This window comes from Lissotriton helveticus, unplaced genomic scaffold (genome assembly GCF_964261635.1).
Source record: "Lissotriton helveticus unplaced genomic scaffold, aLisHel1.1 SCAFFOLD_698, whole genome shotgun sequence".
Classification (NCBI taxonomy): Eukaryota; Metazoa; Chordata; class Amphibia; order Caudata; family Salamandridae; genus Lissotriton; species Lissotriton helveticus.
This window is the reverse complement of record NW_027611898.1, coordinates 331688-345099: the sequence shown is the minus strand read 5'-3', so window position 1 is coordinate 345099 and position 13412 is coordinate 331688. Positions and strand designations below refer to the sequence as shown.

General features: G+C 43.5%; 1 protein-coding gene across 1 annotated transcript in view; it reads right to left on the bottom strand.

Annotated features, from left to right (window-relative positions):
- Nucleotides 1-270: 270 nt before the first annotated feature.
- Nucleotides 271-13412, bottom strand: part of LOC144807232 (uncharacterized) — a 77813-nt gene continuing 64671 nt past the window's right edge. The window contains exon 3 of the mRNA XM_078673086.1: nt 271-5533. Coding sequence (XP_078529212.1) covers nt 3208-4614 — 1407 coding nt within the window. The 5' untranslated portion in view covers nt 4615-5533 and the 3' untranslated portion in view covers nt 271-3207. The remainder of the gene's footprint in view (nt 5534-13412) is intronic.

The window sequence follows — 13412 nt, the reverse complement described above, 5'->3', positions numbered from 1 at the left end:
GCCATGTTACGGGAATTCAGCTCATGCACAGAACTATGCGCAGGAAACCAGGACTTCAGTGTATTGTGGTGTACCAAAAATGCACCTCAGTGCCCAGAACCCCTATCCGACTAGCAACAGTGTCTCATTCATTCTCCGTACTAAAGTGAAGCTACCAATGAACAAGCGACTTTGGGACCTCTCAGGAATAGTGGGAATCAAGAACACTCTTTTGTTTTTATTCTCATAAATGTCCACAACGTGAGCAATCAGAGACACTGTATAGTTTAAAATGTTTATTTCAACTACGTGCTCTAAGATGCAGTATCTTTGCTAACATAAGTAAAAAGATGCATAAAATCAATACAATCAACATTGTTACAATTCCATAAAATACAAAGGGAGAAATCATATTATAATGGTCTATAGCGCCTTGTGTACCACCCTCCCCTTGATAGGAGCTAGGTATTATAATAATAGAAGATCTCTAGGTTAAAACCGGGAAACCCATACCTCCAAAGTCAGGTGAAGTGAATCACATCCCAGATCAGCACAGCTCTTTGTCGATTGAAAGGTTTTTTCCAAGTGCTAGACTCATGCATGCAGTGCAATATTAAAAGCACCTGAGTTTTAGAAATGAGCAGCTGTGTTTGTGTTGTGTCTAGAGCGTGGGCCGATCAACCTGCATCAACAGCATACATTGTTTTTTTAACCTTGAACACTTTGTGTAGACTTGAGGTCGCAGTGTGAGTCTAGAGATATGAAAAACAGACCGTTCTCATGTGAAGGAAAAGCAAGCAGTTTGTCTTTATAAAAACAGAGATGTTGTGTCATGTGCAAAAGCAGCAAAATGGCGTTTTCACAACTAACTCACTTATGCTAATATAGCAATATGTGCAGGCAGAATCATTGTGATGTATTCCTATAGGTTCTGTATCGATCCCCCTATTCCTGACCCTATTCTGGTTAACAAGTTAACTAGCAGCCATCCCATGAGGCAGAAAACCCCCATGATGCAGGAACCGTTATCTGATAAAGCCACACTACGGCACAGGAACGTGTTTTCTGATTAGGTCATAACGCTTGCCATCTAATTAGACAAGCGATATTCCTCCAGCCCCTGATAAGGAATACGGAGTTCTCAAAACAAATCAAACCTATGACAGACCTGGGAAAAACCCTGCGGCCATTGTTTTGATTTCACCGAGAACTTCAGCAAAAGAATGTGCTAACGACCAGGTCGTATGACATCCTTATTGACGTATCTATGTCCATCCTTACGTCAATCTCGGCACCTTAAAGGTATAAATATTACCGATATTGCCCTATGCAAACACACGCGGTGGTGACGAGATCGGAGCAGCCAGACTTGCCGAAGCCCAGAGCAGAGCAGACCCCGCTGGCGCAGCCCCGCCTTCCTGACGCGCTGAGAACGAGAAGCTGCCTTTTCTCCTGCCGAGAAATCCAGCTCCTTGAGACCCTACGGGTGAGTAGTGCGCTCTAGAAATGTCTTGATTGATTGATTGATTGAGCTCTGGCGCTTCCGGGTAGCCCTCGCAGGCAGCCTGGAATATCGAGACCAGAGACGAGAGATACCATCCCTCATTCATCCTAGATTCCAGGTACAGAACTGAATAACCCCTTGCAGAGAATTCTTTAGTCAGTCACTTGGCAAAACAAACTTAACTTAAACTGTAACTTTCTATTCCCGCCCACGTATTAGGCTTAGGTCAGGTACACGGGGTAGGCGTAGTTAGAAACACCAGTTGAGTACGATTAGTCAAATGTATATGTGTATGTATTCATTTTATTCATTTTAAACCTTCATATGGCTCAGAAACCATATCAATGTTTTTACAGTATTATTTTATACTTCTGCTTTTAATGTATGCACTTTACTTAACCATAAGTATTGCAATAATATCGATCCATTTCTCTTGTATGAGAAAAGAGACTGATCAATAAATAACATCTTTTATTGAACACGCCCGTCTCTTCCTTTTCTCTACAATCTGGTGAGACTAAGAATGCACGTACTGACTGAGTAAAATAAATTGCCTTTTGTTCACACGACTCTAGAGATACACTCTTGATTAGGGGAGAGCAAAGTTGTCATGTTCTATGGTTGTCAGAAACTAAATCCCTTCTTGTCTATCCAGGGAGGTTCAACTCCTCCTTGCCTATTCGAGAAAGTTTCTAGTGAACTCTGAGCTAGCTGGCAAACCCAAAACTTTAAGTCTAATATCGACAGTAGTAGACCTAGTTAACGTCTGGTCTAGGCCTATACTATTGAAGGTATTATTCCAATGCGCAGAGCCTATTGGGATAATAGGAACTACACTACATCATATTCATCCCTACACTTTCATAGGTGGCATGAACTGGAACACTTGGATGTTTTTCTTTGTAACTCTTCATTGCCAAATAAAAACTACCAGTGTTTCTTTTCTTTTATTCCTCATTGTGCTAGTCTCCCAGTGGATTTCCTGTTATATCACGTTGTTTTTTCTATGTGTACCGAAGTGAACAATCACTGGGAACAGACACTTTCAATATTCTACAAATCTTTGGTTTTCTTCATTTCTTCTAGTCGAGTCTTCATTCATCTGGTATTTGAATAACTAACATAATTATATACTTGTTCCTGTAATTCCTTCATCTCACAATAACTGCACTGTTCTGCCCCTGTCTATGTCCTCAGATGAGTCAATATTATTGTTAATGTTCTTAAGTTCTTTTTGAATTCACTGCATCTCTGGGATTATTTCTAAGTGAGTTAAATGAAGGTGTGTTTACGCTGAGGCTATGTAGGATCAGAAATTGACAAAAGCTCGTCACACTTTTAGAGCAATTGTAAGGTTTACCCCAGGTGTGTTTGCAATTGACAAAATCACTTCTGACATTCATTGCAATGCTCTTTTTTACTCTGTGTATGTTAGTTGATGTATCCGTAGGTTTAATAACTGACAGAAGATATTCACACATTCGCTGCACCTGAATGGATTTTTCTCTGTGAGCATTAACTGATGAATCCTTAGTGCGGAAGATGCACTAAAGGTACTTCTACACTCACTACAGTCGTACGGTATTTACAGAGTGAGTGCAAGCTGATGTCTACATAGGCTTGACAATTGACTACATTTGTTCACACATTTATTGCACTTGAAGGCTTTTCTTCTGCGTGTGTTCGCTGATGCCTGTTTAGGATTGATAATGGACTTCAGCTTTTCAAGCATTCATGGCATTTAAACGATTTGTTTCCCCTTTGTGAGCTCGCTGATGATTTCTTAATGCTGAAGAGTAAGTAAAACTACTTCCACATTCACTGCAATTGTATGGTTTTTCCCCTGTGTGTGTTCGCAGATGTCTCCGGAGGCTTGTTAACTGACTGAAGCTCTTTACACATTCACTGCAATGGTATGGTTTTTCCCCTGTGTGTGTTCGCTGATGTGTTTGGAGATGTGCTAACCGACTGAAGCTCTGCACACATTCACTGCAATGGTATGGTTTTTCCCCAGTGTGTATTCGCTGATGTCTCCGGAGGCCTGTTAACAGACTGAAGCTCTTTACACATTCACCGCACTGGTATGGTTTTTCCCCTGTGTGTGTTCGCTGATGTGATTGGAGTTCTGCTAACGTACTGAAACTCTTCACACATTCACTGCAATGGTATAGTTTTCCCCCTGTGTGTATTCTCTGATGTCTGTGGAGCTGTGAAATTTGATTGAAGCTCTTTACACATTCCTTACAATGGTATGGTTTTTCTCCCGTGTGTGTGCGCTGATGTGTATGGAGGCTTGATAATTGACTGAAGCTCTTTACACATTCCTTACAATGGTATGGTTTTTCTCCCGTGTGTGTGCGCTGATGTGTATGGAGGCTTGATAATTGAATGAAGCTCTTCACACATTCACTGCAATGGTATGGTTTTTCCCCAGTGTGTATTCGCTGATGTATCTGGAGGTTTGATAATTGACTGAAGCTCTTTACACATTCACTGCACTGGTATGGTTTTTCCCCTGTGTGTATTCTCTGATGTGTGCGGAGACATGTAATTTGACTGAAGCTCTTCACACATTCACTGCAATGGTATGGTTTTTCCCCTCTGTGTGTTCGCTGATGTGTTTGGAGTTTTGCTAGCGTACTGAAACTCTTCACACATCCCTTGCAATGGTATGGTTTTTCCCCTGTGTGTATTCTCTGATGTGTTTGGAGTTCTGCTAACATACTGAAACTCTTCACACATTTCTTGCAATGATATGGTTTTTCCCCTGTGTGTATTTTCTGATGTCTATGGAGGTTTGATAATTGACTGAAACTCTTCACACATTTCTTGCAATGGTATGGTTTTTCCCCTGTGTGTATTTTCTGATGTCTATGGAGGTCTGATAGATGACTGAAGCTCTTTACACATTCAGTGCAATGGTATGGTTTTTCCCCTGTGTGTATTCTTTGATGTCTTTGGAGGAGTGATAACCAACTGAAGCTCTGCACACATTCATTGCAATGGTATGGTTTTTCCCCTGTGTGTATTTGCTGATGCTCTTTTATGGTTTCTAATTGGCTAAAGTTCTTGACATATTCAGTGGAATTGCACGATTTTTCTCCTGACCGTGTTTCCTGAAGGGTCAGCATAGTTCATAAACTACTTGCGTTATTTTCACATTCCCTGTATGCGTGTTATATTTTGGACGCGTGATTTCCGATTTAAAAATAAAAATACAAGACTCACTAAATACCTGCCACATTCATAATATCAGTAAGGCTTCCTTGAGGGTGATTGCATCTTTAGATTGGATAATGGCTTTGCATGCTTGCGGGTAAAGCCTAATCTTCCTTCCGGTAGGTGCAAATTGGGACAATACTCTGTACTTCAGAGAGGAGAACTCCGCTTTCCTTTAGCCTTCAGTGGTTAGGCTCCACTTCGTTGTGCTTTTCCCTGGTGCCTGAGGTTTGGCTAGAAAGAGTTAACAATACACCTAGAGCACTGAATGGTGGTCTGTTGCCAATTTAGATAGCGAAGCACTGCTCTAGCCATATCATGATGGTGAAGCGACTCGTAATGTGTACAGCTACTCCAAAGAGTGTCCCGCGGCAAAGCACAGGTCAGAAAAGAAAGTAAATCAGTTTGTTTCAAACATGGACAAAAAGCCAAGATTTCAACCTTTTTTAAACATTATCATGATACTAACAGCTCAAAGCTGAGGAGGGAGTTTGTTCCAAGCTATGGATCCCAAATAGACACAAGACCTTCCTCCAACTCTCATACCGGCCTCATGATCAAAGCTGGTGTTGGACGCTTGTTTATACAGCAGGTGGTTTGTCAGTTTTGTTGTCTTGGTTTTGTTGTGGTCATTTCTTCGTCTTGGGGTGTCGAGGTGCAGATCTCAGACTCGGACACTCACTGAATTGCCTTTGACTTCGTCTTCCTGGATCTGTCCTCTGCCTCTGATTGCACTGATGTTTTTGGAGCTCCTTATTTTTGATAATTTTTGCAGGTTTGATGTGTTATCTTCATTATTCATAATCAATCCTTGCATTTAAGGCTTATTCTCTGTTGGATGTAAAGAAATGTAATATTACTAAATGCAAATGTAATAGAATGTGAATACACAATATTTAACCAGCTGGATAAGACATCTCTTCTCTACCATATTTGAAATTTAGTGAGGAACATTTTACCATACATGGATATTTCATTAAAACTGTGGTTGAACATGTCACATTGTATTTACTTCTGAAAAGATAGTGATTTACCATTATTCACTGAGTAACTTACTAAAGAAAGGGCAGCCACAGAGCACTCGTGCTACAGGTAGAGTTTTAGGCAGATATACATGGACAAGATTTCATTTAAACAGAACAGATTGTGGAAAAAGAGAGGAATCAGGAAGCGCTGCCGTTAATTCAGTTTCAGGAAGTATCTACCTTAGGTAGCTCTTCAGGAAGTGTATAGCAAAGGTAACTCTTCAGGAAGTATACATGACAAAGGTAACTCTTCAGGAATTATTTAACCAAGGTAACTCTTCAGGAAGTGTATAACAAAGGTAACTCTTCAGGAATTATTTAACCAAGGTAACTCTTCAGGAAGTGTATAACAAAGGTAACTCTTCAGGAAGTGTATAGCAAAGGTAACTCTTCAGGAAGTATACATGACAAAGGTAACTCTTCAGGAATTATTTAACCAAGGTAACTCTTCAGGAAGTGTACAACAAAGGTAACTCTTCAGGAAGTGTATAACAAAGGTAACTCTTCAGGAATTATTTAATCAAGGTAACTCTTCAGGAAGTGTACAACAAAGGTAACTCTTCAGGAAGTATTTAACCAAGGTAACTCTTCAGGAAGTGAATAACAAAGGTAACTCTTCAGGAAGTGTATAGCAAAGGTAACTCTTCAGGAAGTATACATGACAAAGGTAGCTCTTTAGGAAGTATATATGACAAAGGTAACTCCAGATACCTTTTTCCACAATGCTTTCCTGTTCACACTGGATCAGTTCAAATGCCAACTCCCGCCTTTACCTTGCAGCTTATTAAGAGTCTTTCTATGAGTGCGACTGCCCTCATGATCGCCGTACTCACGGTTGCGGTCAAACTGCCACCATCCAGGCGGACTGACCGCCGTATTATGAGTGTGGTGGTGAGACCGCCCCCCCCCCCCACCAGGATCAAGGATCCCGCTGTGGAGGCGGTCTGCAAACACCCTGAATATGTTGGCAGTGCCGATGCCGTCATCGCCGAGCATATTACAGTCTGCATATCCACCGCCCTTTTCATGGCGGGGACTCTACCATGAAAAGGATAAAGGACATGCAGGTAAGGGGGCCCTCACAGGGCCCTGGCCGATTCTGCTCCTGGGGTTGCATGCAGGGGGCACATGCTGTGCCATCCCATGGAATGGCACCCTTGTTCCTGCACAGTGTGGCATGCATGACATGGTACAGGAACGTACTGCAGGCACTTTTAAGGTGGTGGTATGCTGTTAAGGCTCTCAAATGAGCCTAATACAGCCGCCGCGAGACCGCTGCTGCACCGCCCACCCACCATGGATTAGGTCATAATCCGGCGGCGGGCTCTCAATGGGCTTGGCAGTCTGCCTGGTACCTCCGCTGTGGTAGTCCCATTGGAAGACCGCCACACTCGTAATAAAGCCCTACGTCACCTTCAACACATTTTACAGCCCTCCGGGCTCAAGCATTTCTGGATCCTTCTAACCTGGAAGACTGGAGCATTATCCCGAGTTGAGGTGGATTTTCTATCAGCGTAATATATATCCATCTCCCTTGAACTATTGACTGATTCTGCCCTGAAAGACAACTTAAAAAATTAGTCTTTAGTTCTTCCTAAAGTAGATAAAGTTAAGATCCTGTTGTATTTCAATCAGCAGCTCCTTCCAGAGCTTTCTGTGAAACAGAATGAGGGGTTAATTCTAATGGCCCGTCTTTATATTGCGCACACAGATATGGCAAACAAACATTAAATCATGACATTTATTATTCAACGATATCAGTCATTTAATCCTTATATAGAATCCATCACAACCAATAAATTATCTGAAATATCAAGCATCCAACAGATGTGTGCATATTAATAATTGCTTTCCATGTTCCTGTTTTCCATGATATTTGACTTATTGTGGTCTGTCTGAAGGCCAGGATGCTACTTTGGAACTCAACAGGGCTTTGGTAGAGCGAAAGGGGATGTCGATTGTTCACAGGTGAAGTCACATTCCTCCATTCCCATATTTCTTTTATCCAGGTTTACCTCATTCCATGTCCTTCAGCTCCCCTACTCCCCTCGGTCTGTGTACTCACTCTTCAGGGTTCCTTGTTAGCTGTAGCAGGGGGGCACGCTTGAAGCATGCACACAGCAGATGGAGATAATGGCCTGATAGTGAAGAGGCCGTGGTTGTCAGTACACTGATCACAAGCTTCATTTAAGAAGCTCACCTGGGAGGTCCTAACTGAGAAGGTGCACAGGAAGGGGCCTATTAGCTATAAACAGAGAGAGTGCACAGGTGGGTGCTAGTGAGGTATAAACAGATGAGGTACACATATAGGTGCTTATGAGGTATAAACAGATGAGGTGCACATATAGGTACCTATGAGGTACAAACAGAGCAGGTGCACAGGAAGGTGCTAATGAGGTATAAACAGAGGAAGTGAACAGGTAGGTGCTTCAGTGACTCTGGGACTATATCTGCTTCTAGACCCTCTTCCTATAACGCTGGCTCCTGCTCCTTTTACAACACTTGCTGCAGACAAGGGGCCTGATTTAGAGTTTATCCGACAGGTTATTGCCTCAAACATGACAGATCATGATCGCTTTATTACAATTGCCACAGAATATAATGCATTTTTAATAGGGTAGACAGGACACCTGCCTCATTTATGACAGAATAAACCATCCACCTGAATATAAATCGGGCCCTTGGCGGACATTGTGTCCAGTGTCTTCTCAGTGTTGGAAAGAATGCATTGCATCAACGGCACAGTATTATCTCACCACTGCTGTGACTCGCAGTCATAAGGCCATTATGAATGGCCTAAGATGTGTGCCAGAATGCCTGTCAGGGCTCGACAAATGCACTCGCCCGCTCGCATTTGCGAGGGAGAATTGATGAGGACAAGCTATTTTTAGGTCCTAGTTGCCATTTCTGGCGAGTAGGAAGACAAACTAACTTTTGTCCTCTGTCTTTGAAAACGGAGCAAAAGTGACAAGATAACAAGATTTAAAGGCATTTGTATTGCTCCCAAAGGAAATGAGCAATAAAGATGCCTTTAAATCTTGTTAACTTGTCACTTTTGCTCCTGTTTTCAGAGACGGAGGTCAAGTAGGTTGCCGTTGGGTCAAGGGACTTTTCCAAGGTACTAGACCTGCAGGACTAGTACACTTTTTCGGATTTATCGAGCCCTGCCTGTGAATAGTTAAGCATGAGCGTTTAGGAGGGAGATGGGTCTGTATGATGAGCAGGACTAGGGGGTTTTCCAGGGCCTGTGAATAACCATCTTTACTGTCTCTATCTTGGTGTCAGTGGGCTTGTCTGTGTCCCCAGATGAGTTGTTTTGCAGCTTATCTTATTTATGCTCAAAGAGTTGGAGCTTTTAGGACTAAGCAGCTCTTTCAACAATGTTTGAAAACAAAACTAGTCAGATGATCGCCACCAGGTGTAGTATGCATGTGTAGAATCACACACTAGTAAATGCAGCGCCTGCATGCTTCACCTCGTCAGTTTGTGAATGAACCCTAACTTGTGAGTAAGTGAAAATTCACAGACGCCAATCTGACTCTTTCTGACACTTAGAGTTTCACTTCAACAAAATGCTGCAGTAACTCTCCATCCAGGGTAGGCAGAGAAATGGATCACCCTCTAAAAGTGGTGGCGAGTAGTGCTATACGGTACATTGCACCATTTATGCGAGAAAAACTGGGGAAATGGTACAAGGCACTGGGAAAATGGCATGTGATGACAATGTGGCATGACCTTCCCAATACACGTGCTTTTACACTTTTTTTGGGCTCTCTGTGTCCAGTTTATCAAGGCTCAGGGTCTAGTTTCAAGTCAAGAGATAGTGCAGGATTAGACTAATTATAATGTCATACATTCCAACAAATGCCTTTACCACGTATGCCTTTACCACGTAACACCTTTACCACGCAAGTCTTTACCATGCATATGCCTTAACCACGTAACACCTTTACCACGCAAGTCTTTACCATGCATATGCCTTGACCACGCATAATGATTTACAACAATGGCCCTGCCATAAACCACCTCAAAATGACTTTATCCAAAGGACGATCAGCCGTACTCTCACTCGGTGTGCCACGAAGACGACAAATCATTGTCCAAGTGCTCACTACTGTTTTATTCATTCTATAATGCAGCAAAACCCAACACATGATGCCTACGCATTTCGGCTCACGCCTTCAACCGAGCAACCCAGTGTACCACAACCACAGTGTTATTAAAACAAACATCACATGAACACTACACATTTACGGTCTCCACCTAATCACCTATTACACGTTTAGTGATATACTGCTCCAATTCCCCTTCTAATTCCTCATTTCGCCCACATTGTCACACAGAAATGTTGGCAGTTTTCAGTGTTAAAGTAAAAAGATTCTCTATATTTCCAGATTTCATATTTATGGTGGGGCAGATATCTGCTTTTACCAGCCCCATTTGAACTAAAGAGATTATACGTAATGAGGCTTACACGCTGGCTGACCTCCAGACTGTCCTGGGGCTTGTCTTTATGGCTGCTCCACCTTCAATTCTCTGTGGTTCGCAAGTAACGTTCCCCAACGAACAGGGCTCTTAACACCTTAATATCTCGGTGGGATGGTGTACTTGCTTGCAGCACATACAGGAGATCACCATATCTAATTAAGTTGGCCAAACTTTATGACAAGGCCTAGAACACAAGCAAAGGTAATGCGCTGGGCAGCTTCCCGTACTTAGCTGTGTTTACATTCAGCCCTGTTAGGCACTGCCATGCTCCCCGATGGAACTTCCCGCCACTGACGGGCTGATAATCATTTCCAACTCTAAAGCAGATGTATTTCACGAATAGAACAATATCCAACGAGTCGTCACTCTTTCATACAGCATCCCTCTCGCAAATAACATTTGTTCTCCAGCAAGGCTAGGTTACAGCAGTAGCCAGTGTGTCAGGGGCTCTAGTCCAAGAAAGACATTCCCTCTTTGACCCATGTGAAACTGTGAAATACAGCAATAATTAGGAGTTCAGTGGGCCCTGGTGCCACTGCGCCTGCTGCGCAAATGGAAGCTACGCCTCTAGTTTGAAAGTAGGAATGGAGGAAAAACAATCCGTGTTTGGGATAAATGTCATTACATAGAAAATTGCGGGTGTGCTCATGTCATTTAATATGTTTTTTAAATTGTAAGGCAGGCTTGTGGAATACCTCATTAAAAGAGGCTTTCATTCTTCTACGGCAGAAAAGGGTGTACCTACAAAGAAATACACATACAAAGGTGGAGAAGTGTGGCTCACTGGTTAGAGGAGGCAGACCCTGATGCAGAGGTCGGACCCGGGACCAGGGTTCAATTCCCGATGCGGCAGGGTCTTGAGCTCAAAATATCCACGGACTCGATAATTCTCGCCTCAGTGCCTACACGAATCATGGGTTCACACTCTGCAACTCTGGGCAATAGCTTGCTTAATCTCCACTAAGGCCCCAGTGCGATGGGATGCCTGGTCTTCACCTTGGGGATGCCCAGTAGGGGTTATCTCGCAGGGAAAGCCAGGACGGGTTCCCGAAGCAAGCGCTAAGAGACCTGTCGGTGATTTGGCGCTATATAAATCGAAATTAACATAACATAACATAACAAACACACACACAAAATATGAACACACAGATAAGTACCACTATACCGAATTCTGTGGAATTGATCAAAAACTCTGTGAATTCTGCTCCGTAACTCCATTCCATCTCACCACAATTAAGAAAACAGAATCCTCACATACCCTTGGGAAAACGACAAGTAACATTATCACATGCTAAAATGCATATAATCATCTAACAAAAGTGAAAATAAAAATACAGCAAGCAGTGAGAGACGTGATGATTCTGGGGTCCTTCCTAACCTAGGGAAAGGACCAAGAAGAATCCTTGAACACAAACAGCACACAATGCTGACATGATTTGGTGGTGGTCCCATCCTCCTAGGACCACCCCAAGCACAGGTATGGGCAAAAATACAATCCCAACCAAAGGCCCTGCAAAGCATTATGGGACGAAATTCTAGAGTGCAGTGATTATTATAGTATCCAATAGCAAAACCCTCCTCAGGGGTAGGCTCTCCGGCTCAGCTGAGAGCTAATACAATAATATTCACTAAACTCTAGAATCTTGCCCCAGAATGCGCCGCTTTCGGCAAGCAAGAGCATTTTTTTCTGCTCTCGCTTGCTAGAACTGGAACACAGTTTTCTGTGGCTTGGCCGGAGCGGTATAGCTCCCGCCAAGCCACAACAAACAGCTATGTCCCACGGGTGGCCAGGGAAATAGCAGGGGTCTGCCCTAGGGGTGCCCAGGGCCATTATTGGCTGAAGGTTCTTCATATTTTCCCCAGGGCTGCGGAGGGGCCATGTGACCCCCGCAATACATTTAACAAAAAAGAGGTGGCAGTCCCTAGGGGTGCAGGGGGGTCTGTGTGGCCCCCACACATCAATTAAAATTAGACCCCTGGAGAGGTGGTCCCTGGGTCTCCGGGAAGATCATGCAGGCCCCCCCTTCCAAATTGACAAAAGGCCGAGGGAGTTGGCATTCCCCGGGGTCGCAGGGGTTTTTTGTGCCCCCGCATTATTTAAAATTAAAGCCCTGAGAAGGTGGCAGCCCACAGGGTGGAGGAAGGGGGGTCCGCGCAACCCATGCTTTGTGTAAAGAGAAAGCCCCAGGGAGGTGGCGGACACCGGGGCACGTGGGGAGTCAAAGAGCCCCCCCAATTATAATTAAATAAGCACCGGGGAGGTGGTGATTCCTGGGCAGTGGAAGAGGCTGTACAGGGCTCGACAAATTCACTCGCCTGCTCGCATTTGCGAGGGAGAATTGATTAGGACAAGCTATTTTTAGGTCCCACTCTCCCTTTCTGGCGAGTAGGAAGACAAACTAACTTTTGTACTCTGTCTTTGAAAACGGAGCAAAAGTGCCAAGATAACATGATTTAAAGGCATTTTTATTGCTGACAAATGGAATGAGCAATAAAGATGACTTTAAATCTTGTTATCTTGTCACTTTTGCTCTGTTTTCAGAGATGGAGGTCAAGTAGGTTAAAGTTAGGTCGAGGGGATTTTCCAAGGTACTAGATCTGCAGGACTAGTACAACTTTTCAGATTTTTCGAGCCCTGCTGTGCGAGCCTCTCCCACTTTCATTTTTAAAGAAGCCCCGGGTAGGTGATGGCCCCTAGGGCAATATTCAGCTTCATGGGGGGGACCTGTGTTCGCCTCACTCTATTATTTTTAGAAATGCCCTCAGGACCTGGCCCACTTGGGGCCAACACAGGAGACCACGCTAGGTTTAACAACAAAAAAGTTGGCAGGCATCGAATCCTGCCGAAATTATTTTTTTTATGCTTTTTTTGGCCATGCGAGGTCTTTGTGGGACTCCCCCGAAGAGACCCAGTGGGGTCAGGGTGTTTCTACCCAACCCCCTTTTCTTTTTTTAATGGTTTTTTCTGTGAGTTGATTCAAACAGAGTCACAAGACGGCTTCCAACACTTCCTCGTTTGAAGTGTTGGTAGCCAATCAGATCAAGGTATGAGATTGGGAGGGGTTGCGGGTGCTCCGTGTCCCAAGGTATTTCTGTAAATAACTCTGCAACTACTGTACAGATTTAAAGAAATCACAAAAAGGCACTTCCCAGAATCAACATCCATTTTCCTGACAAATCTGGTGTCATTCTGTTAA